The following is a 23629-nucleotide window of genomic DNA, read 5'->3' as shown; positions in this document are numbered from 1 at the left end:
GGCAAATTTCTTATTACAATCATCATAGCAGGTTTTCGGTAGCATTTTTTTCCTTTTTAACCAGGAGTCCCTAACATCTCTTCTACGTGGAGATGTTTACAACAAAGCGCAGGAAGAAAAAAATATAAAGATATTTTTTTAAAGGAGCCAAGTAAAATAATTTCTGAACCCACAACCCTTATCAAGTAGCTCAACAGAGCAACACAGGGGGGGGGGGGGGCTGCTAAACTGAACGCACATTAACATGTTAGCCTTAAAAACTTGTATTAATACAATGAAGCCTATAGTTGGCCTAGAACAGGGGTGTCAAACTCAAATACCCAGTGGGCCAAAATGTAAAACCTGAACAAAGTCGCGGGCCAACATTGAACAAATGAACCTTTTAATATGGACCCAAACAAGTTTTGCTTTAACATTGAATATGGAACAAGCATCGCTTATTACCATACAATATATAATTTAATAGTGGAGACATGCAAAATCGAATTTCAAATGAAAAAACACATCAATGGCATTCATTTATTAAATAAATAACATTTAAATAAAAATCGTATGCCTCTTTTCTATTTGCAGCCTTCTGATTTAAATACCAAAATAAACTTTTTCCACTGGCTAATAATTTTACAAATAAAATGATAATAAATCAATCAACCATTCAAGCCCATGCCTTGTAGCAAGAAAAAGTGCACAAAGAAAACATTAATTATTGCACACTGATCTAATCTGATGTGCCCAAGCCAGATACCTGGCATCTCTTCTTGGATGCTAGTTCATCAATGTCTGGGCTAGCGCGCTGGGATAGCGTGCTGACAGTTGTAGCGTCTATGTTGCTATGACTACTGTCACAGAGGAGAGGGCGTTTCTGGGTCCTGTCCTGATTGGCGAGCGAAAACAACAGCAGAGCATTATGGGATTCGTAGTATTAGCGGTGAATGCGCTGTATAATACCGGCGGGCCAGCTCTAGTAGTAATTTGGTATTGTCTCGCGGGCCAAATATAATTACCCCGCGGGCCAAATTGACACCCATGGCCTAGAATATTCAACCAAGTTGCTAAAGGAAAGACTAAAGAGGAAAAAGAACCACTCATTTTGTCACAGAGGTTGAGACTATTGGCCTGAGCCACCAATTATAGGAGACTTGTAACACGATGAAACATGTTCTTGTGGAAGTAGTATGTCCCATGTCTGTCAAACTGGATTCAACGCTTTAACTAAACTGTTAGAAAATTCCTCAACAGCTGTTGTGATTGAAGCTTCATCCAAAATACTGAGCTCATTCAAGTTTAGCAAACATAACAAATGGAAAATAAAATATGGAGATTTCTTTATAACTGAACTCAACCATGATGGACTCAAGCAGGGATTTAAGCTGTAAATTGTTTGAGTCGAACTCAACCTGAACTGGCAATCATCTCTGCTATACTAATCCATTCTATACACCAAACAACCCAAAGATAACTATTGAATCTCTTTTCCTAAACACATGGCTGGATGAACGGGGAGAGGTTTCGAGTAATGAATGTACGGGGAGAGGTTTTGAGTAATGGATGACGGGGGAGAGGTTTTGAGTAATGGGTAGTGGGCAGTATGAGAAGGTGCAGGACATGGCTTTTAATATCTATAAGGGGCCCTTAAGGGCATGGGAGAAGAGGTCTGTCTGGTTCCTATTGTCTTGGCTAAGGTTGTAAGCAAGTGTTCGAGGGAAGGCAAGGGGGATCGGTCTGTATTTAGGAACAAAGGATCAGGGAGGGAGGAGGTGGTATCATTGTCCGAGCTATGGTGTGGTGGTGGCAGGCTGTTACTGGGGGGTCACGGTTCCGAAGGTCTCCTGCGAGGCGTACACCATGTAGAGGAAGCCATCATCGTCCTTCTCGCGATCGTACACCTCAGCGATGGCTGCCGACACGGAGACCATGCTGTGGCCGTTCACCAGCAGGAAGAAGGCCTGGTTGGAGTTCAGCTGGAGGCGCCTCCTAGTGGGGGCAAACATACAGACAGCGAGTTTAGCACATCTTATCCTCACATAGACAAGAGAGTAGATATTGTATCTGTGTATCAGATCCTCACATGTATTTTTAATGATTTGTAAGATCAACTAAGTGAATTTGCTTTGGTGATTAAATGACTGATAAAGTGATGTCAGTAAATACAGAGAAGAGAGGATGATGGAACATCCTGTACCTGATGATTTTGATCAGCTCACTCATATTGACATGGTCAGGAACCAGGAACTTGGTTTTATCCAGGATGGGCAGCTGCTTCTCTCCCTTGTATCTCTCGATGATGACCTGAAAGGGAGCAGAGGAAACGCCTTATTATAGAGCTCCCTGGACCCAAGCTACACCCTGCTTGGAGGAGTCACATTACAAAGACACAGCTAGTGTTAGTCACAGGGGGAGGGGATAATACCAAGACACAGCTAGTGTTAGTCACAGGGGGAGGGGATAATACCAAGACACAGCTAGTGTTAGTCACAGGGGGAGGGGATAATACCAATACACAGCTAGTGTTAGTCACAGGGGGAGGGGATAATACCAAGACACAGCTAGTGTTAGTCACAGAGGGAGGGGATAATACCAAGACACAGCTAGTGTTAGTCACAGGGGGAGGGGATAGTACCAAGACACAGCTAGTGTTAGTCACGGGGAGGGGCATTACTCAGCACTTTGTGACCCTGGAGAGACAAAGGAAAGGCTCAGGAAGTGGTCATGTAGTGTAACTGAGGCTCTGTTCGGCTCTCAGTGTGTGTGTGTGTGTGTGTGTGTGTACATCTGGGTGGAGTAGGGGAGAGAGGCAGCAGATGGAAGGTTAGAGCGATATTCAATCTGCTATGTGGTCTGCTTGGGTCCTGATACATGGCTAACACAGAGAAGGTTCCACACCCTTCTACCTATTCCGCATGAGCATAACCGCTAGGGAGGATACCCTCGGTGTGTTGAGGGAAGCAAGGGTGGGTCTGTATTGAGGAATATTTTCTGTTCATGTATACATTAGGATTGTTGTGGCAATAGATGTAATACTAACTGGGATCTTGTTGGGGTGCTGCTCTCGAATCAGTCTCACATCATCTACTCTCTGCTCTGTGGACACAAGGAAGAACAGGTGAGATGACAAATCAATTGGAAAATATATGGTAGCCTGTTATCTTAAACCTATGTTTACACAATACAATCTGTGCAGCAAACCACCAGGTGCTGAATAAACTCAGACCCTAAACAAAACAGCAAGTGAACATTATCGGCACTAATCCAGCCCACCTGAACTTTGCACCTCCATGACCATTTGTAACAAGGACAAAACTACTGTTTCCATGGCACCAGATAAGGGCTTGGGCCCCTTTGTTACCACTCAAACCCTGGTCTGGGTTAGTTCTGACAGACTGACAGAAGAAACAACAATAACACAAATGCCTGGAAGGATGAACTGCCTGATCCCAACTACTCCAGTAAAATGTTCTTATTGTGGCCTTTCTATACAGAAATACACTAGAGAAACAGGTGCCTACAGGACTGATAGCTCACTTTTCTCTTATGTAAATCCCCCCCAAACGTGCAGTTTAACAGGTTTAAAGCCAGAGCAGTTAGAAAAACAAGGAAGCTCTGGCTACCTCTGGGCTACAGTCAGTGGACCAATATGTTGCTCAACACTTGGAAAGAAATATAACAGAAGGGAAATGAAAAGCTTGTTAACACCATCTCTATTTTCACAAACCCTGTTAAAAAAAGTTATTAGGAAAGTGGACACATTTCACGTCTGTAGCCTCAGCGCATAGATCAAGCCTACTCATGACTTCATAGCCACATATTTTGATATAGCTGGTCAAATCTACACACTATGTGATGGTAAGTTAACGTTTTAGATTTCACTTATGTATAACTACAATAATATAATAACCAATGCAATAACTACATCCCCTGTTGTAACTACTGCAGTGTAAACTAGTAGCATGTTACAGCAACATTGTAACTGGTAAGATGTTTATGTTCTTTGAGTTTGGGACACTGCACGTGTTCAGTCAGTGCTCTCATTCTCACGTGGTGATATTGCGCAATTTTTTTGGAAAGGTTGAAGACTGACGTTTGGTCTGAATTGTTTTGAAGAAATTTGCCATGACATCAGATACTTTACTGTGACGACAAATTGGCCAACTTCAAATTCAAAGAGCTAGGAAAGCTTCGGAGCCAATGCAGACTCACCCAGGAAATGGTAACTAACCGATATTTTGGTTACATGGCTTTTATCGCCAAAGAGCTAACTGTCGCGAAGTAAACAAGGGGCCTCATCTCAGACGAAAAAATGTATCGGATATAAAAGCCTATTTGCGGAAAGCGAAGCTAACAGTCCAAATATGAATTGTCGTGTTATCTAGGTCTAGGCCTACATGATAAAGTCACAGAGGTTACAGACATTTGTTTTTGTCCCTTTCCCCTAGGCCTTCCTTTCACCTACGCAATACGTCCCATCCCCCAATCACGCAGCGCACTTTCCTGCTTTTCGAGAAGAGTAATATCGGCTACTTGTTGTTTTTTAACATCTCGGTCACAAACAAGCTGAGCACACGATAATATATTTAACGTTTCGCTGCCACACGCTTACATTTTACAGAGACATACATTATATGCTACAGCATACAAACTAAACACAACAACACCATATTTGCAATCCGTCTGTTCGGGTTGCATAACATGAGCCAGATCCATTAGCCTATACAAATACAGCTACCACCTTTAATTATCACGAATTTGTCGCTGTGAAAAGCCAAGTGGAGGCCTATATTTTATAATCGATCAAATAAAGTATCTCCCATTTGTACTTAGACTGTTTATTGCCTTTGGCTTCTGATCGAAGTTGAGCTGATTGCCTATTCAGACACTAGGCCTACTAGGGGAAATTGGAAAACCATCTGTTCTCCAAACAAAGGCTGATACTGAAATAAGAAGCCACTACATTTGATAAAATCGAAATAATATACACAATTAGACAACTTCAATGTTAAAACTTGCTTTACTAATAGGCTACATACCAAATGTCCTCCTTTGTTTGAACGTCTTCTCTGAAGGCATATTTCACGCAGGTCAAACCGTTTTGTAAACGAGGCAAAATATCCCTGTATGAATTGAAAATATATTTAAATGTAGGTGATATAAATTTTGGGGCGATCAAAGCCCCGTTTTTTGTAATAATAAGAAGTTATTTGAGTCCTTTGGTGTTGTGCTATTCCTTCTTTGCTGATTGCTGCGGAGTCTATAGCGAAACAAACCAGTCAGCTGATATTTGACGTCACACACAGAGAGAGAGTGCGAGAGAGAGAGAGAGAGAGAGGCTCTGTATTTGCCGTTGGCTGCCCCACCACCACAGAAAGCACTGAGCGATCAGCCTAGCTCAGTGCATTCTGTGGTGGTGGGCCAGCATAGCTCAGTGCTTTCTGTGGTGGTGGGGCAGCCAGCGGAGACACATATTTCCCTCAGATTACACAAACCCACAAAGAATTTGAAAACAAATCCAATTTTGATAAACTCCCATATCTACTGGGTGAAATACCACAGTGTGCAATCAAAGCAGCAAGCTGTGTGACCTGTTGCTACAAGAAAAGGGCAACCAGTGAAGAACAAACACCATTGGAAATAAACTATATTTATTTTCCCTTTTGTAACTATTTTCACATCATTACAACACTTTCTATAGACATCATATGACATTTGAAATGTCTTTATTCTTTTGGAATTTTGTAAGTGTAACTGTATATTTTTATTGTTTATTTCACTTTTGTTTATGTTTTTCACTTGCTTTGGCAATGTAAACATATGTTTATATGTTGTGTGAGATTTAAGCTACAGGTTGCATACAGAACAACCCTACCAGCCCTTGCACACCTTAGGTGCTGGAACTGGATAGATATAAACAATATGGCAAAAACGTATTAGAGGCCCTAGGAGGTAGGATGTAGGGTTTATTTCTGGACGTGGACTATATTCAAATACTCCACCATTCTCCCTGAAGTATGAATTTGCTCAGAGACCCCCACATCTTCTGCCATTTTCTTACAGCGGTCCATTCCATTAAATCCAGCAGGGGGAGTGAATGAGCTGGATAGAGCAGGTTTAATAGTAGAGGACCAATACCACAGCCTGAATGGTATTAGTGGCAATAAGGTCTATGCTGTCAGAAAAGACAGAAATAAAACGGATAACAAGGATCCCTTTTTCCAGTCCGCAATCTCAAACCCTTCTTCCTGTGCAGTTTACAATTGTTCTTGCAGAGCCCCACCTTTCTAGCAAAAAAAATATATGCATGTTTTGCATGTTATTTCGGCATTAATACGTAGGGGTTGGTAATGTTCTCTAGTTGCGTGATTGGCTCAGTGTTCTGTCACTCATGGGGACACTACGTCACCGCCAAATCTAAGGGTAGAGCTAGCTGCCATAGAGTTACATTAGAAGTGCCCATCCAAGAAGGCTCAAGGTCATTGGCCACAGATAAAATTGTCAAATCACATTAAATCTACAGCAGCTTTGATTGGACTGATCATGTCAACATCATACTTTCAAAATCTTAGCTAGCAAGCAACAGTCATTATCATGAATGAAGTCGACAAAATCTACTGGCTAATCCTTGTCATATGAAGAGAAATAATGAATAGAAATTATAGATAAAATGTATCAGTGCTCATCGGCCATAAACATTACACAAGTTGGAAATCACAAATTCAACAATGACTGGTTTGGAATGACTCATTGGCTAACAGCAAGCATTGCAAAGCAATCACTAGCCTGCTATTCAGATTTTGTGTGGTCCCAAGTCTAGGTCTCTTTTCCAAGCTTAAAAGGATAAACATTGGCCATGGTGTCAATCCAGCATGATTTCTGCCGTGCTCAAAACAACTGGAAACTGGGACTGAGCTATCAGCCTAGCTCAGTGCATTCTGTGGTGGTGGGCCAGCCACTGGGAAATCTGATTTCAGTGAGTTCAAGACAGACCTGGGTTTAACTGCATGTGTCACGTCGGTATGAATGATTCGGGAGACAGGAGCAGGAATGCGTAATATATTTTTTAAATTATACCCAAATTACGGCGTGCAGTGTAAAGGCATGGGGACGAAGACCAAACAAACACTATACAAAACACAGGGTTGAAACCCAAAACAAAAGAGCGAGGAGTACCTTGAATAAATAACACAAGCGCACAATGATTAACACACGGGACGAGACCTGTAATCATCTGCGCAATCCACAATGGCACGAAAGCCAAAACACACAGCACAGGTACTCACACGCACCAACGGACATTGTAACAATAATCGACAGGACAATGATAAACCAAGGGCACACTTATACAATTACTAATCACTGGGAATTGGGGCCAGGTGTGTGTAATGAAAGTTCCCGAGGGATCCATGACAGCATGGGACTGGAATATTTAAATATTTGTATTTTAAGAAGAAAACCCGCTGTGTTTTGAGTACATGACAATTATTTTCAAGTGTATTTCCAAAATACGTTTTCAAATATTCAACTAGGTGTATTGTCAAAGAAAAAATATCCAAACTTTGAAATAAGTGTGAAAGTAATTTCAAAATACCTTAAATAGTATTTAAACCCAGATCTGGTGTGGTGTATTACCCTGAAACAAGGGTCCCGTGTGACTCAGTTGGTAGAGCATGTCGCTTGTAATGCTAGGGTTGTGGGTTTGATTCCCATGGGGGACCAGTATGAAAATGTATATAAGTTACTCTGGATAAGAGCTTCATGACTGAAATGAAGGGGTGTCTTCATGGAACAATATTTTCATGATGACTAACTGTTACCATGTTATTAGTCTACTGCTTTATTCTGTGCTACAGATAATGTCATAAACATTCAGGACTTCTTGTATATGCGTGTCTTACAAATTGCACTGTGCACACATTTCATGGAGGTTCTATTGATAGTAGCACTGAAAGGTACACTACATGACCAAAAGTATGTGGACAGCTGCTCGTCAACACATCTCATTCCAAAATCCTGTGCATTCATATGGAGTTGGTCCTCCACCAAACTTTACAGTTGGCACTATGCATTGGGGCAGGTGACAATCTCCTGGAATCCACCAAATCCAGATTTGTCTGTCGGACTGCCAGATGGTGAAGCGTGATTCATCACTCCAGAGAACGTGTTTCCTCTGCTCCAGAGTTTAATGGCAGCGAGATTTACACCACTCCAGTCAAAGCTTGGTATTGCGCATGGTGATATTAGGCTTGTGTGTGGCTGCTCGACCATGGAACCCAAACCCATTTCATGAAGCTCACGACAGTTACCGTGTTGACCTTGCTTCCAGAGGCAGTTTGGAACTCGGTAGTGAGTGTTGCAACCGAGGACAGATGATTTTTACGCTCTACGCGCTTCAGCTCTTGGCTGTCCCGTTCTGTGAGCTTGTGTGGCCTACCACTTCGCGGCTGAGACGTTGTTGCTCCTAGATGTTTTCATTTTACAATAACAGTACTTACAGTTTACCGGGGCAGCTCTAGAAGGGCAGGAATTTGACGGACTGACCTGTTGGAAAGGTGGCATCCTATGACAGTGCCACGTTGAAAGTCATTGATCTTTTCAGTAAGGCCATTCTACTGCCAATGTTTGTCTATGGAGATTGCATGGCTTTGTGCTCGGTTTGATACACCTGTCAGCAACGGGTGTGGCTGAAGTAGCCGAATCCACTAATTTGAGGAGGTGTCCACATACATGTGTATGTGTATTTGAAAATGGGACCAAAGTTGATAGTGCAGCTTCTGTTCTTGAGCCGCAGGTGGCGCTCTCTGATAACCTCTGACTGCCACTCATCCTGCAGATTGAGATGTTTTGTGGAGCCAGTCGACAGTTCTATGACTACCATATCCTCTAAGCCAGGAGTGTAGCCTTCGGGTATTTTTTTATTTCTATATATTTTTTTATGTGTGGGGGGGGGGCGAACTCAATATACTTTAAAATGACTAAAACCAAAACGCAACTGTGTGGAAATGAAAATGGACCTACATTCGTACAGTTTTTTGACTTGTGTCCAGCTCGCTAATAATGACCTATGACAGTCAGGGAGCATCGAAAAAAATAATATTTATGGGATAGAGAACTATTATTTTGCTACTATTATTTTACTCAAATTTTGACAGCGAGGACGTAATAACACATTTTCAGTGCGGCACTCCGGCCCTCGCTGAAGACCGAATACATCCCCCGGGGCAAAATGTCTTGCGATTATTCATTTTACAATTATTTTACCAGGTAAGGTTGATTGATCTGGGGAGTATTGCAAGGAAAGGGGTAAGACAGAGCTGACGACTACCTACTGTTACTAGGGATAGAATTCTTGAATTTGACCCTTTTTACCCAGAAAAATTGATTGAGGACACATTTATAACTATGACCTTGGGAGTAGGCCTATTGAAGGGGAGTGAGAGTAGCTTTCTCAAAAGTAGCTTTAAGTTGTAGGCCTACTTTTGATTACTGCAGACTGCACCCTGATCTGATATGCAAATCTACTATAAATATCATTAAAACAAATAATCAAATAGTCTTATTATATTAATAACATGACACCTACTAATCATGTTACTTATCAAGATTGAAAAAAAAGTGATTTGATGCATTGATTTGACTAATAGACATGTGTAAGTATGATTTATGTTCAAAGAAAGAAAAAGGATCTTTGTGCAATGGTGCTGTGCCTGCTATCACACAATGATAATGTTACTATGTATTTGCAATAGGGTTGCAAAGGGAGGGTATATTACTGGAAACTTTCTAAGTTTATAAGTAAACTACTAGCATTTTGGTAACTTTCAAATTTTGTTTGGAATTTTATCAGATGACATCTAGTGGCCTTTTTTGGGTACTTCAGATTATCACAGGCATCTGTAATTATCTCTGGGCCTCTGAGTTGCCTTATCATGTAAAAAACATGATTTAATCAAATAATATGATAACAAAATAGATTGACAAAGCTGTAAAACATTATCATAAATATAAACTTAGTGAACACCAATATCCTTTATATATATATTTTACACACTTTTATTTATTTACTATGTCAATATGTCTTTGTTGTAAATGTTCTGGCATGAAACTGGTGGCAGCTGTGAAAAAAGTAAACAGTTGGAAGAGTTGCAGAGTGCATTGAAAATGCAACATTGTTGATTAGATGCTTTTTTCATAAATTAGGCTACTTTATCTTGAAACATATGGTCTATCTACTAGAAAGTCATGGCAAACTCATGGACAAAATGAATACTATATATGAATACATTTTTTTTTTTAAATGATTCAAGTATAAATTACTAAATTACCATAGATGTTAATTACCAACATTACTGAAGATTCCAGTAACTTTGGTAAATTACCGGTAGCTTTACAACCCTAATTTGCAAACAGCAAACCCCTGTTTCAAATCAGTCTCCCTTTAATTAAATGAATCATTATAGGCCTTACCCAGTTCTTGCTCACCAGCTGTTGCTAGTTTCTATATAAAGCAGCCTGAAGCTTGTTACTGGGTATGAGGATCACCCTGCCTGCCACTATCTTCTTCTAGGTCACAGTAACAAACTAAATAATGTTCATCTAAATGGCCATCCATTTAATATATAATAAACCCACTGCTCTTTGAAGTAATGAGTTTTAAAAGGCCCAGTTTAGTACAAAATGAGATTTTCCTGTGTTTAATATATATTTCCACAGGTTGGAATAATACTGTGCAATTGTGAAAATTATGAGAATGCCCTTTTAGTGTAAGAGCTGTTTGAAAAGACTGCATGAAATTTCTGCATGTTTTGGTGGGATGGAGTTTTAGGCAGCCTGGTGAATCACCAGGCGGTAAAGTAGTTAAAAAAATCAATAACAAAAAGAGTTCTAAACCTCTTTGCCAATAACAGTTTTCAGTTTTCCCCATCCCACTTAGACCACTCCCAGACAGTCCTAACAAAATTCTTGCTTGAGAAATGGTTGTTTGCTAAGAAGCTATTTTTGTTTCTTTTTGACCATTATAATTAAAAACAATCACAGTAAGGTACTTGTTACCCAGAAATGATTTGATATTTATATTAAAACTGCTGCATTGGACCTTTGAACAATCTTCAGGGACCTAGTGTTTGATTGATAAAGGGGATGCTGAGTGTCATAAACAATGACCCTCAAGGCCTCTAAAATCATATAGCCCATTCTGTGCTGCTGGGTAGCTTCAGGCCGAGGCTAGTCATTCAGCCTGGGTTGCTATGGCAATATCCATGGAAACATCCTACATGTTCACTGAGAGTTGAAGGTAACACCCACTCTCATTGTTCAATCTCTGTAATGCATATGTATACCCACAGACAAGCTATTACAGAATGCTTTTATTAGTATACCAATCAATATATTAATTCATCCATCCAGCCATCTACGGTTTTACTACATGGGGTAATTACTATGACAATAGTTCAGAAATGCACTCCCCATCCTTTAAACTAAATAGATTCATAACCTTGCTTGATTGAATTGATTACCATAGAATGAGATGTTGAATTCATTTATATTTGAAAAATCTGTGCATGACATTTCAAAAGTGCTTTATTTCATCATAGATTATTTACAGATTGCAAGAGAACAGTGTTGAGGTCTTAGTAGTGATGTTGACTTACATTGTGGTGAAAATGGTATAAAATCAATACACAATATACAAGCTACAAGCACATGTATTATATAGTGTAATACTTTAATTGCAAACACGCACATGGAATTAGGTATAATTATCTATATCCCTTGTACACTTGTATACCTCACATTCCTTTCCAGGGTAGTTTGTGCTCCGTTAAATTAGGGAAATAATTAGTATACGTTTATGTACACTTTCATGAGTGAGAGAAGAGTGTAGAATTGTTCACACTGGCTGGACTTACCGTCTTAGACAGCGTTAGGATCTCACTGACTGGATTAGAAAATGCAGTGACATCTTCAGGTTCAGATGAACATATTACGATGTGACACCATAGTTCTTGCTAGCATTTATTGTTTACACATTTTATTTGGCTGCAACACAAACAAAACTGCTGTAATTCACAAACAATAAACAATGATTTAAAGGTTTGTTGCAGCCTGCAAACAACAATAAACTATGAGTGCACTCTACGTTCTGAAATGAAGGTCCGTAGGGCTCACTCCAAATGTGCTTTCTGATGAATAGGAAACTAAAAGCGTTGTGGGTGGACAAAAATGTCATCTTGTGCAGTGACTAAACTAAAAGCTGTTTAAATAATGGTGTGTGGGACCTGGTCACTGAGGTAGACAGTGACTTGTTGTCAGAAAGCTAAATTTACAACAACAAAATCACTAGTCTTCCACAGCGTCCAGGACCAAAGTGCACATTCTCCTGCAAGCATAGAGTAGGATAATGACAAATTATAAACATATTGTTATTCACCTGAACATTTTTCCTATTTACAATCATAAAGCCAGGCTACTGCACAACATATTTATTCTTCAATATTCCATTTATATTTTACAATTGATCAAATAATTGAGATAGCATACAAGACCGATTACATGCTTAGACTAACCATAATAATTGGATTTTATATATTGATGTTATAAAGAGATTTGTGTTGGTACATAAACCTGTTTACAAACGTATAAAGCAAATAAACAAAGAAAAACTGTACATCTGTTGTGTACACATGGATCCCCCTCTGCAGCTGTTAATAATGTGGTAAAACCTGTAGCCTATATGCCCTTTCCACACACAGCACATATCACACACATGGAAATCCACCCCCTTTCATTTCGAAAAGGCTATCACCTGTCCTCATATCCCCAGCCTCTAAAAGTCCACTAAAATTGAAAGACAGTTGATTTAAGGGACAAGCTCCCAGTTTTAATAAGAGAGAAAATGAACAAAAGTAAAAGTGCATCTATTGGTTTCCTAAAGCTCAGCCAATACAGGGAGGTATACTTGGGCTCAGAGAAGGGGGAGAAAATAAAATGGAATTGTGAATAAAGGACACATTCAGAGAGCTATGTATTTTATGAGGCATTTTTCATTGACGCCAAAGACGATGGTCATACATTCTGAGTGATGATGTGTTATGAATCACAAATCAGATTATATCTTACCTTTCACACATCCTTTTGATGTGTGCTTTGCGTTAGCATAATCTCATGAATGAGGCCATTTCTATTTGTTTTGGTTGTGTGTGTGTACCTACACTACAAGGCTTCCAGAGTACACCGCACATCTCCTTGTGGCGGATGGAAAAGAAATTGGAAAGAAATGCATCATTTGCCAGAATTGTCCTTGTAGGATACTTAACACTGTTGATCCTAGCATTCTTGTGTTAATGCCAGGAATTTGGTCACGTCTGAGTGGCGTGATGTCATAAGAGATGATGAAGTACAGCACAGCATGAACAGGCCCGGGCATTCCATCAGGCAGCTAATGAAGTGACGAGTCCGTGGAAACGAGGGATTTTGGAGATAGTAGAGCAGAGGCTTCAGCAAGCTGTTGATCACTGTCTGTTCCTGTCTGTCTGTCCCTGGCTGGTTCCTCTACTTATCTGCATGCGTACAGGGTGGACGAGACTGGAATAGCAGCAACAAAGGCTCTGATTCTGATTCATTACAAGCAGACTTAGAGCATAAGGAGAGTGGTACTGTGTACTGGGTAGGTACGGGTAGGTACGTGCACACACGCACACACGCAAGCACGTACACACACTCACACACAAACATGGGCACACATGGACACATGCGCGCACACACACACACTCTGAGACCTTTTAGTGAGCTCAGCAAAGGCTGGTGACATTTGAAGGGGATGAAATAACCCAGTGGATCTGGGAGTGCTTTGCGTTTTTGCTCAGTGGAGAGGTATTACAGACCTCAATGCTTCTCGCTCACACTGGAAGGCTCTGGGACATTCAGCTCTGTCCTATGTGTATGGGGCCCAGAACCCTATCAAAGCTTACCAAAACCAAACCTGTTCAGTCTCATGCCAGTATTTAGTGTGCACTTGCCTACCACTTCTCACTACCACTCTGTTCTGAAACAACTCCATGAACTTTTATGGGCACCAGTGAAGTCTTCAGAACTGTATATGGTAAAGCCTTGTTTCCTTCTGAAAACAACAACAAAAAACCTCAACATGACTTGTGACAACTCTACCACCTCAAAACACATGTCAATATTGTCATTGTAACAGCAGGCAGATGATTTTGATAGGCTTTTTGAAATGGGGAAATACTATTTTCAAGACGAATATAGATGATTTTTATAACATACTTTCTACAGGTGTTTATTTTGGATTTCTCACTTACAATTACCCTATCAAAATCACCTGCCTGCTGTAACAATGACAAGACCGACAAGTGCTTTGAGGAGGTGGAGCCGTCACAAGTTAAAGTTACATTGCCCATTCATTTTATATAAGGATCTGCTTGGCTTAACACGCACAAAGAGAAGGCAACAATTGGGCAGCATTGTACTGGATAGGGCATTGAACGGAGAGTGACAGGCCAATGCTAGGCTCAGAAGGAAAGCTTCATTAGTGGCTTAAGGTCATCACTGACACTGACTTACAGAACAGAACAGAGAGGTGATGTATTACTTTCAGACTCACACTGTACAAGGGATATTAGCTCGCATTAACTATGGTTTTCCCCATTAAAAACTATATTGGATATAATGGGCATCGCTGTTCGCATGAATACCACCGACTCTTACTCTGAGTGGCAGAACCTGTCTCTGCATGCACTTATACATTTACTCAAGATTCCCGGGAAAAAGGGGAGGTGAAAATGCAGTTCTTTTATATCTCCACTCCACTGAAAATAATAGGCTTGGTATTGAATAGTGATGTATTATTAAAGCTAGTTCAATTATGCTCTCTAGCTGAGGATGGACGCCTTTCCTTCTTTACAATTAGAATGAGGAGACACAGCGTGCAGAATGGAGCTTCATGGCCAGCCAATGGGAGTGAAGCAGCATTACATTCTGCTCCTGTGCCAGTTGAATTAGGACCAATGTTCAATTATGGTGCCCCTGCCAGTCTCCTAAATATAATTAAGTGAAAAAAATACCTTTTAACAGACTATAATTCCCAATATTGGACAAATGCCCAAATGTAAACTCTATTATAATACCGTACAATAATTACATCATTGGCTGTCATACATTTTTTGGTGGGGATAAAGATCTGATTGGGATTCTACAGCTACAGTTAAATGTAGATTTAGGTTCCTACATTGCGCAAATAGATCTTTCTGTCTCTATAACTGTGAGCACAGACGTACAGAAGGAAACCATGCTGGGCAGCGGAACACAGATCATTTGTTTAATTGGCTTCTCACTCGGCTAATCTGATACCATGTTTTCTCTGGAGGCCAAGTGGCAAACACATAGAGCACGAGGACAAGTCTCAAAATAAAGATGGACCTTTGGCATTAAAACTCTTGCTGGTTTGATAAGCCTGCTACAGGTTAAATATAACTGAAGATGAACAGGTAAGTCCAGGAAAAAAAATATGAATACAGTGTAATGGGAATAGAGCTTGGAAGACATGCAGCTCGAATGTTGTACACTCATCCTTCCATTACATTTTGGTAAGCACCATGGTTGGAAAAAAAGTTGGGGGTACTGTAACGCAAAAACCTAATTCAAAAAAAGTGTACACTCATAGTCCTGTTCTACACTGTGCGAACAAATGATGATCCATGTAACCCGATAACTCTCCTGTGAGCCTATCCATAAACCTTAAGGTGGCCCACACCATCCATGCCCTCAATTTATAATTAAATTATTGTCTCATCAAATGACTATGTCCTTTCAGAGAGCATGGTGCGTGCACCTTAAAAGGCTGTTCATTCACCCCTTAAATTCATTAGCTGAACATCTCTCCCAAGCCACTGACTGAACAGAGTTAAGTATGCTACTTAGAGGCACAAGGGTGACTTCCTCCCTTTCTCTCCAGCCCTCCCCTCATTGATTCTGTCTTAGCAGGGCTAACTAGGATGGCCATTGGGGGATGTAAGCAGGGCCGGACGGGGCTACTGCACGGCACAGACATCTCCTGGGCTATTGGTCATGGGTTAAGACTATCATATTGCCTGCCATGTACTGCACTGCAGACAGAGGCTTGGGATGCACATTATCCATGGCCTGCAATTTACTTTAATTAGCTTGAATTGTGTGCATCTGCGTACAAGTGGAATCAACCAGGGCAAAATAGAGTGTTAAAGAAAGAAATACTGTCACACTGCAACAGCTGACACAGATAAGTCAAAATGGTCTTAAAATACTAGATGGTACATCTTTATTCAATATTTATTTTGAATGAATACATGTATCCCCCCCCAACCCCCTTCTCTTGTAGGACAATTGACTTGCGGTAAGCCCCTACAAGCAACATCTATTTTGACTATAGAAGTTACACATGTAAATGGTACATGGCATAATTGCTATTGTTGTAAAAATGCTATGAGGAGAGTGAGGCTGCCAGGAAAGGCGGACAGACAGATCCACTGTAATTAGAGCCAGTAAGAGCATATGATTTGTGGTAATTGCCTTGACAAGGGGCTGAGCGTAGCTCCACTTAATTACCTGTGCTTGCTCTTTCCTAGGAGCCCTGTGGGAAATGGGCTTTCATTTTTCATTGCTGAAATTGGAAGGATGTGGGGGTGGGAAATGTGTTCTGCTCCCCTCTGCATCTGTCAAAGTGACAAAAAAAATTCTCAAGTACAGTAAGCATGTGTCTTTACTGAAGCCTAGTGCACCATATTTCATATGATGACAGGCCATTTGCCTTTTAGATGCTGTACAGGTGCACTCTGCCTGCTTTGAGTATGGCATCCTCATCAGCAACGCAGAAAGCTAAGGACCCAATTCAATCAATCAGAGATAAAGGACAACTGCATTTTGGGTTTACTCACAACATTTACTCTGTATTTTCATGTCAGAGGTGGTTTCAAGTCAATATCAAATGACAATATTGCTTTCTAACCAAGGCAGCAACAAAGAAGTGGCTGAAGGAGAAAAACACAAGCATCCAGGCAAAACCTCAGAAGCATATAGCCTACTCTGGCTGGTGCCAAATCAATTCATCCAATTTTCTCTACACTGTAAGATGCCATGTACAAGTCCTCATGCCAACTACTCTGAAATCGAATCAGCATTCCCACCATGCGTACAATTCAATACAATAGAAAAACAGTACATATAAACTGGACACGTCAATCATGGCTTTAAAATGACATCAAGCACATTTAGCCAACCTGGACGAGCAGGTTACAACAGCTCAGTGCTTCTCCCCCCTAGACGCACTGCTGTCATCAACGCAGTTGTAGCCTATTTTCGTGGAAGTTTCACAAAATGATTGCTACTCTAAAAATGACAAAGGAAGCAGAGAGCTAGAATGGATAGACTGATAGAACACTGAACACTATTGTGTTCTGTCAGAGCCAACGGGTCAGCAGCATGTGATCATGGCTGTGATCACCACTCATGGGTAAAAGGATTGCATAGGGAGAGTTCAGTGACCCCATGCTATGGCGCTTTCCTGTGGATGCATGCTGGAGACGAGGCTAGCAGTGGGGGAGCTCTGGCTGTGGCAGTGGTGGGGGAAAGGTGGTCTAGTGGTGGGGGAGCTCTGGCTGTGGGAGTAGTGGGGGAGAGGTGGTCTAGCTGTGGGGGAGAGGTATGTGCCTGACGGGCTTTGTGACTTAAGGCCACTCGCTGGGTCCATCTCTGATGTTGAGTTTCTGCCCTTGTCTGAGATTGCCCATCCTTCATCATCCCCTACCTCGCCCCCCCCCCCCCCCCATCCCCCTACCTCCCACTGACTGCCTTTTGGTTTGATGTGTAGCTCGTACACCAGGACATTGTAAGGCTTTTTGTATTCCAGCCGGCTTCTCCAACCGGGTTGAGCACCTGTGTGCCACTCAGAACAAAGATTCATAGCAACCAGAGAAGGAGAACGCATCTGTAGGATAGCACCTGTCATATCTTTAGGAACACTCATTGAAAGTAGCGGTAACCAAAGCAATCAAATCTAAATTGAGTTTGAATAGAGTTCCAGTGAATGGGCTGGGTTTACAAGCTTCACACAGAGACACGCTAATCATCCACAGAAACTCTCTGACACAAATAGAGGTGATAGAAAAATGACATTGCCACATACAGATATATAGATGAATGTACTTACAATACACCAGTGGAGAAGAAGGCAATGCTTGGCATGTCACTTCACACAACCGAGACCTTGAAAAATAAGCGGGAATTTAATTGTTCAATCGATTCACAATTTTTGTAATGGAATACAACTAAGTGACAGATCCAGAACTGAAATTCTGGTTTGCAAATCTGTTGCAATTCTAACAATATATCACATGAACATCTTGGAGCCTCAACGGTAATTTATTGCCGAGACCAAGCTGAATCCACACATATGCAACATGCAAATATTACAATCTGTGTCTTTCTGCAAAGAAAATGTTCCTCTGACTCACTTCCAGATCCATAATTAAATTTTACATTTCCATGAACACTCACTCTGTTGGAGAAAAACAGACCCTGTCAGCCAGAACCCTTGAGATCTGTCTCTAAGAATTGTCTTCAGAAAGAAACAAAGGCAATGTTAACCCATTTCACACATTTACACAGGGCGTAAGCATGGCACTTTAGATGTCACTTTGTGTCAGGATAAATAATTTACATGCAAAACGTGTTAGACAAACATGCTTGTTTTTGAGCATGCAATGACTCATGTAATGTCTTTATCGACAGAGTAGCTCAGCCTAACTGATGACAGTACTTCATATCTTATTATCACGTTAACCTACCTCAGACACAAAACTGATCAGTCTCAATGCCATCTGTTTGTAAGAACTCTGGAGAAGCCCCTATGTTCATGTACAGCCTGGTTATTCTCTCTCGCTCGCTCTCTCTACTGCTCTCTCTATGCTGCTCTCTCTCTGTTCTCTCTCTACTGCTCTCTCTCTGTTCTCTCTATGCTGCTCTCTCTCTGTTCTCTCTATGCTGCTCTCTCTCTCTGTTCTCTCTCTGTTCTCTCTATGCTGCTCTCTCTCTGTTCTCTCTATGCTGCTCTCTCTCTGTTCTCTCTATGCTGCTCTCTCTCTCTGTTCTTTCTATGCTGCTCTCTCTTTGTTCTCTCTATGCTGCTCTCTCTCTGTTCTCTCTATGCTGCTCTCTCTCTGTTCTCTCTATGCTGCTCTCTCTCTGTTCTCTCTATGCTGCTCTCTCTCTGTTCTCTCTATGCTGCTCTCTCTCTGTTCTCTCTATGCTGCTCTCTCTCTGTTCTATCTATGCTGCTCTCTCTCTCTGTTCTCTCTATGCTGCTTGGGGGCACCTGGTCACCCCGGTTCATTCTGTGTTGTGCGGAGAAAAAAGTTAATTCTTCAGACCCCAGTGAAAAGGCCAGATCAAACAGTGGTCTCAGCCTTCCTTGCTGCTCCATGGGGCATCGATGCTGAGGGGAGAACAGCATTGTCACTGCCATGCGTGCTGATTGTGATTGCACTTCAAACACAGCGACAAATGGCTCCCGCTTTACACAGATTCTGCCGTGTTTTGATGTCACTCTAAAATGTCCCTATGGCGCTATTCCTTGTTTATTTTCCCTTAAAAGCTGCAAAAATGGAAGGTGGAGGGGAGGTTTCGTGTGAAGGTACACCTTAAAAACAGCAGATTGCCCTCTTTGGGATAAAACACCACAGCATGGTGAGCTCCTGTCTGAAGGTCTCAATACTACTGGTTCCACACATATTCATTTAGAACATTACCTCGTATTCCTTTAAAGTATTTATGATCCAAAACAATGGACATGATGGCCAATCATTCCACAAAGGGAAGCCATTATAAGTCAAATGTGCTACAAAGAAGGCAGTGAGCTATCTATGTGTGCTAAGAGGAAGGGGAATGGGTAAATACTTACCCCCTGGGTATCTTTAGCAAACAGAAGATGGTTGCTATTGTACAATACAATTGGGTTTATTTGATATTAAATGCATTTGTTTGCTGTAAAGACATAAGCCTACAGTCTCAAACAATCTGTTGAAACAGATAATGACTGGATGTGTTTGTAGGTGTGGAGGTTTGGTTTTATTTAAGGCATGTGTGGGGTTCACACATCAGTGAATTCAGACAGGTGTTTTCCCCTAGAGATAGCAACTGCATACTTCTCCTTTATCCCTGCATGCACTCGTTGGACATTATTAAGTCGTAACCAAGCTGCATCTAATTGTATTAATTGGATCAATGCACAAACTGTCTTGTTTTAACACCTGCTGTAAATTACTGTATTTCCTGTGTACAGACTGCATATGTAGCACACCCTTTGTGGCACCGTTATGGGGAGTGTTTCGCCACGTAAATGTGTAATCATGACGCTTTACAGACAACCTGCCAGCCAGTGTGTTCAACATAGACACCGTGCAGAAGTATATGAGCGCTGAAATACGGCTATTCGATGCTCAAATTGTATAGAGCAGTAAGATATAAGGATCATCTCTAAATATGAAGTCATTTTAAACAACCTCCTCATCTAATACATGCAGGAAGTTACAATTAGGACGACCTACACTGTAACCTAATTGGTAGTCTAAAACATGTATGCCTAACAAGTGAATGGAAACATTTTATTGCGCTTAGGCTGAAAAAAATATTGTTCAAAATATATATTCCATTCGTATAAAATGGCCCTGAGTATTAGGACTAAACCGTAGTGCTGAAATGACTAGCCACGACTAGCAGGAACGTTTCCTGCTCTACAGCCTACACCACATTGGAGCTGTCCACCCCGTGGTGCTGAAATTAGCGAACATGTTTTTAACAAGTTGCTTCAAGCTAAATAGACAAGCACGTGCTTTTTTTGTGTAATAGGCCTATATTTTCTGAAAATGTGAGTAAATGATCATTATATTTTCTTGATATCCAAGGCGGACTATTATAAAGTAATTTACTTGTTATGGTCTTTCAAAAACAACTTATCGATCTATGTAAGCTTCCAGAGATCATCAACGCGTAGCTTACTTGGCTATGGTCATGGCAAAACGAGTTCACAACTTCCCTGTGACATGACATTATACTTAATTACTTATCAAATGCAAAAAAATGACAACGAATCATTATTTAAACCATCAAACTGAAATGGCTATAGCTTGATGGTCGAGGCTGCACGGGAGCATGTGTTCATACAGTATATTCGTCTATAGTAGGCCGATAAGATATAAAATAGAAAGATACATTAGTCACCCTAAAACAAAAGTATTGTAGGCTTCCCTGAATAAAAGGCAACCTGTGACAAGATTGTCCATCACAAAAAAATATGAAGATGTAGCCAACTGGCTGATATTGGATTTGTCAGGAACAACTGTAATAAAGAGCTCTTCAAAACTAATTATAGCCATTATGTAAACACGACAGGGAAATTATATTTCTTTGCGGGGGGCTTTCCTATAATCAATAGAACCTATTCCCAAGCCTTTCGTATTCTCATTCTAACTGTCAGGGAGAAACCAGAACAATCTCACATTATGAAACAGAAACAAAATGATCATATTGATCACATTTTTTTATTAAGAGTTTAACGGATATCGTAGGCTAGGCTACTAATAATCGTACAATAGGTTATTATTCACATTGCCCATTTCTCATGCGAAAATATAAAGCTACAGTTTATGCTATAGCCACCTTTAGAAAGAACGAAAACAAGTTGTGCTCGCTGAGTTCTACCTGTTGATGTGATCACCATCCCATCGGGCTTGATCTCTTGTGGTCTCACCCCTCGTCCCCCGTAATATCTGAAAGTGTGGTAGAGTATGAAAAAAGGAATCAATATGAAAGTCACATTTCTGAAATAGTCAAATGACCAACTCAACAGAGGCACATTAGCCCATGATAGCCTACAGTGAGTAACATATAGGCATATACTTAATCTCCCTTCTATGTATTTCAGCTCACCCTCTCAAGTCTCAACTTCATTAGATAGAAGGAAAGCCTTCTCGATGCCAAGCTTATAATAGTGGCAATGCTTCTTTTTTTCTTTGTCAATCAAAATCGGCGCACGCTTGTTGTTTGCTAAACATGATATATAGGCAATAGAAGACACTACCCTCCTTACATACTTTTGTTTCTTCACATCCATACCTCATTCATTATTTTATTATTCAACCAACATAAAATAACAAGAGTCGATCAGAGAAAGACCTAAGGTATACCTGGCAGATGTTGTCCGCGCCGCCGATGGAACTGGAACTGGAACCGAATGTATTGACAGTGCATCTTTGTGCCATGTGCAGTAACACAACCTCCAGTTTATGCGACGGACGTACCCGACTCTTCCCCAGGTCGCCTGTCAATTTCACGAGCGTGACGTCAACGAATGGAGGAAAGACATAAAAATCCCCCTTTCATAACAAAAGTCCTATAGAGGATGTATTTCAGAATGAGATGATAGGCTTCAAATGCATTTGACGATAATATCGTGCAAAAAATAACCTACAGGTGAAAAAAGTCAACTACAGAAACCAAATAAGCATATGCGGCCACATTCTGTTCGGGAATGGTTTCTACGTGTACTATAAACAGATCTAAAGAACAGACAGAGAAAATCTAGCCCCTATTATAGCAACAGAGGGAAATAGGATATACACGGATTTGTATGTATTATCTGTTGTATTTGAGGTTTCTACCATGAATCTCAATACTCATGACTATTCTGATGTCCATGACACCAGATGCTGTTCTACTCAGAGATTCAATTAGCAGAAAATACAACATAGCCATTGTCTATACATTCAATACAAATGCTACCCGAGAGAAGCAACTAGGCACTTTTAACAATGCTATAACCTAGCATGTCATTTGCTATTTGAATGCCTTGTATTTTGATCACCAACAACAACCCTCCCATCCCCCCCCAATAAATTTTATATGTGTCTTTTTTAGTCAGAATCCTTCGTAAAAAGAGCCTCTCCCAGTCAGCACCATCTCCTTCACTGCAATAATAAGTGGGACTAAATTGCTGTCTATGCTCAACAAAGAAATTGAAAAATGTTGTTAGATTTGACTTTATGTGGATTTGACCAACTTAGCAGATGACAGCTGCAAAAGCAGAATCTGCCATTGTACCTGTCCATGATTTTGAAGAAAAAAATTGTACAACAGGTGTATTTTCAGACACAAATGTGCTACCCCATTGTGCTGAGAACTATTGTGCTCTTTTCCCAGACTCAAAAATGATTGAAATGCTTGATTCATTCTATTTGTGTCTCTGTGTGTGTCTCCATGTGTGTGTGTGTGTGTGTGCGCGCGTGCACGTGTGTGTGCATGTGATGGTGTTTATTCATGGAGGTGTGTGTGCATACTGTATCTTGACAAATGCTTCCTTTGAAATGCAAGTAAAGACCGTTTTTTATTCTGACATGTATTTGAGGCCCCACTGAAACCTCACAATGGCTCTATTGTGTGTGATTCACAAGGCTGGGCCATTTTACAGAGCTACCGAACAATTACATCTTTAAGTATCAGGGCAGTTAGCTGTATATAGGGATACTGGAAAAATACCTCTGTCTGTAAGTGTCTGTACACTCTAACAAAAAAGTTTTAAATGTTTTTTTTCGCCTGT

The 23629-nt window shown here is 40.8% G+C and overlaps 1 protein-coding gene across 1 annotated transcript; it reads right to left on the bottom strand.

The window, feature by feature from the left end:
- Positions 1-551: 551 nt before the first annotated feature.
- On the bottom strand, positions 552-5280 carry LOC120066176 (microtubule-associated proteins 1A/1B light chain 3B-like). The gene is made up of 4 exons (XM_039017355.1): positions 5025-5280; positions 3026-3081; positions 2183-2289; positions 552-1974 (listed from the first exon to the last, which is right to left on the bottom strand). The coding sequence occupies exons 1-4, from the start codon at positions 5062-5064 to the stop codon at positions 1800-1802; spliced, it is 378 nt and encodes a 125-aa protein (XP_038873283.1). The 5' UTR covers positions 5065-5280; the 3' UTR covers positions 552-1799.
- Positions 5281-23629: the final 18349 nt, after the last annotated feature.

Source organism: Salvelinus namaycush, chromosome 21, assembly GCF_016432855.1.
Source record: "Salvelinus namaycush isolate Seneca chromosome 21, SaNama_1.0, whole genome shotgun sequence".
NCBI lineage: Eukaryota > Metazoa > Chordata > Actinopteri > Salmoniformes > Salmonidae > Salvelinus > Salvelinus namaycush.
This window is presented reverse-complemented; position numbering and strand designations above follow the sequence as displayed.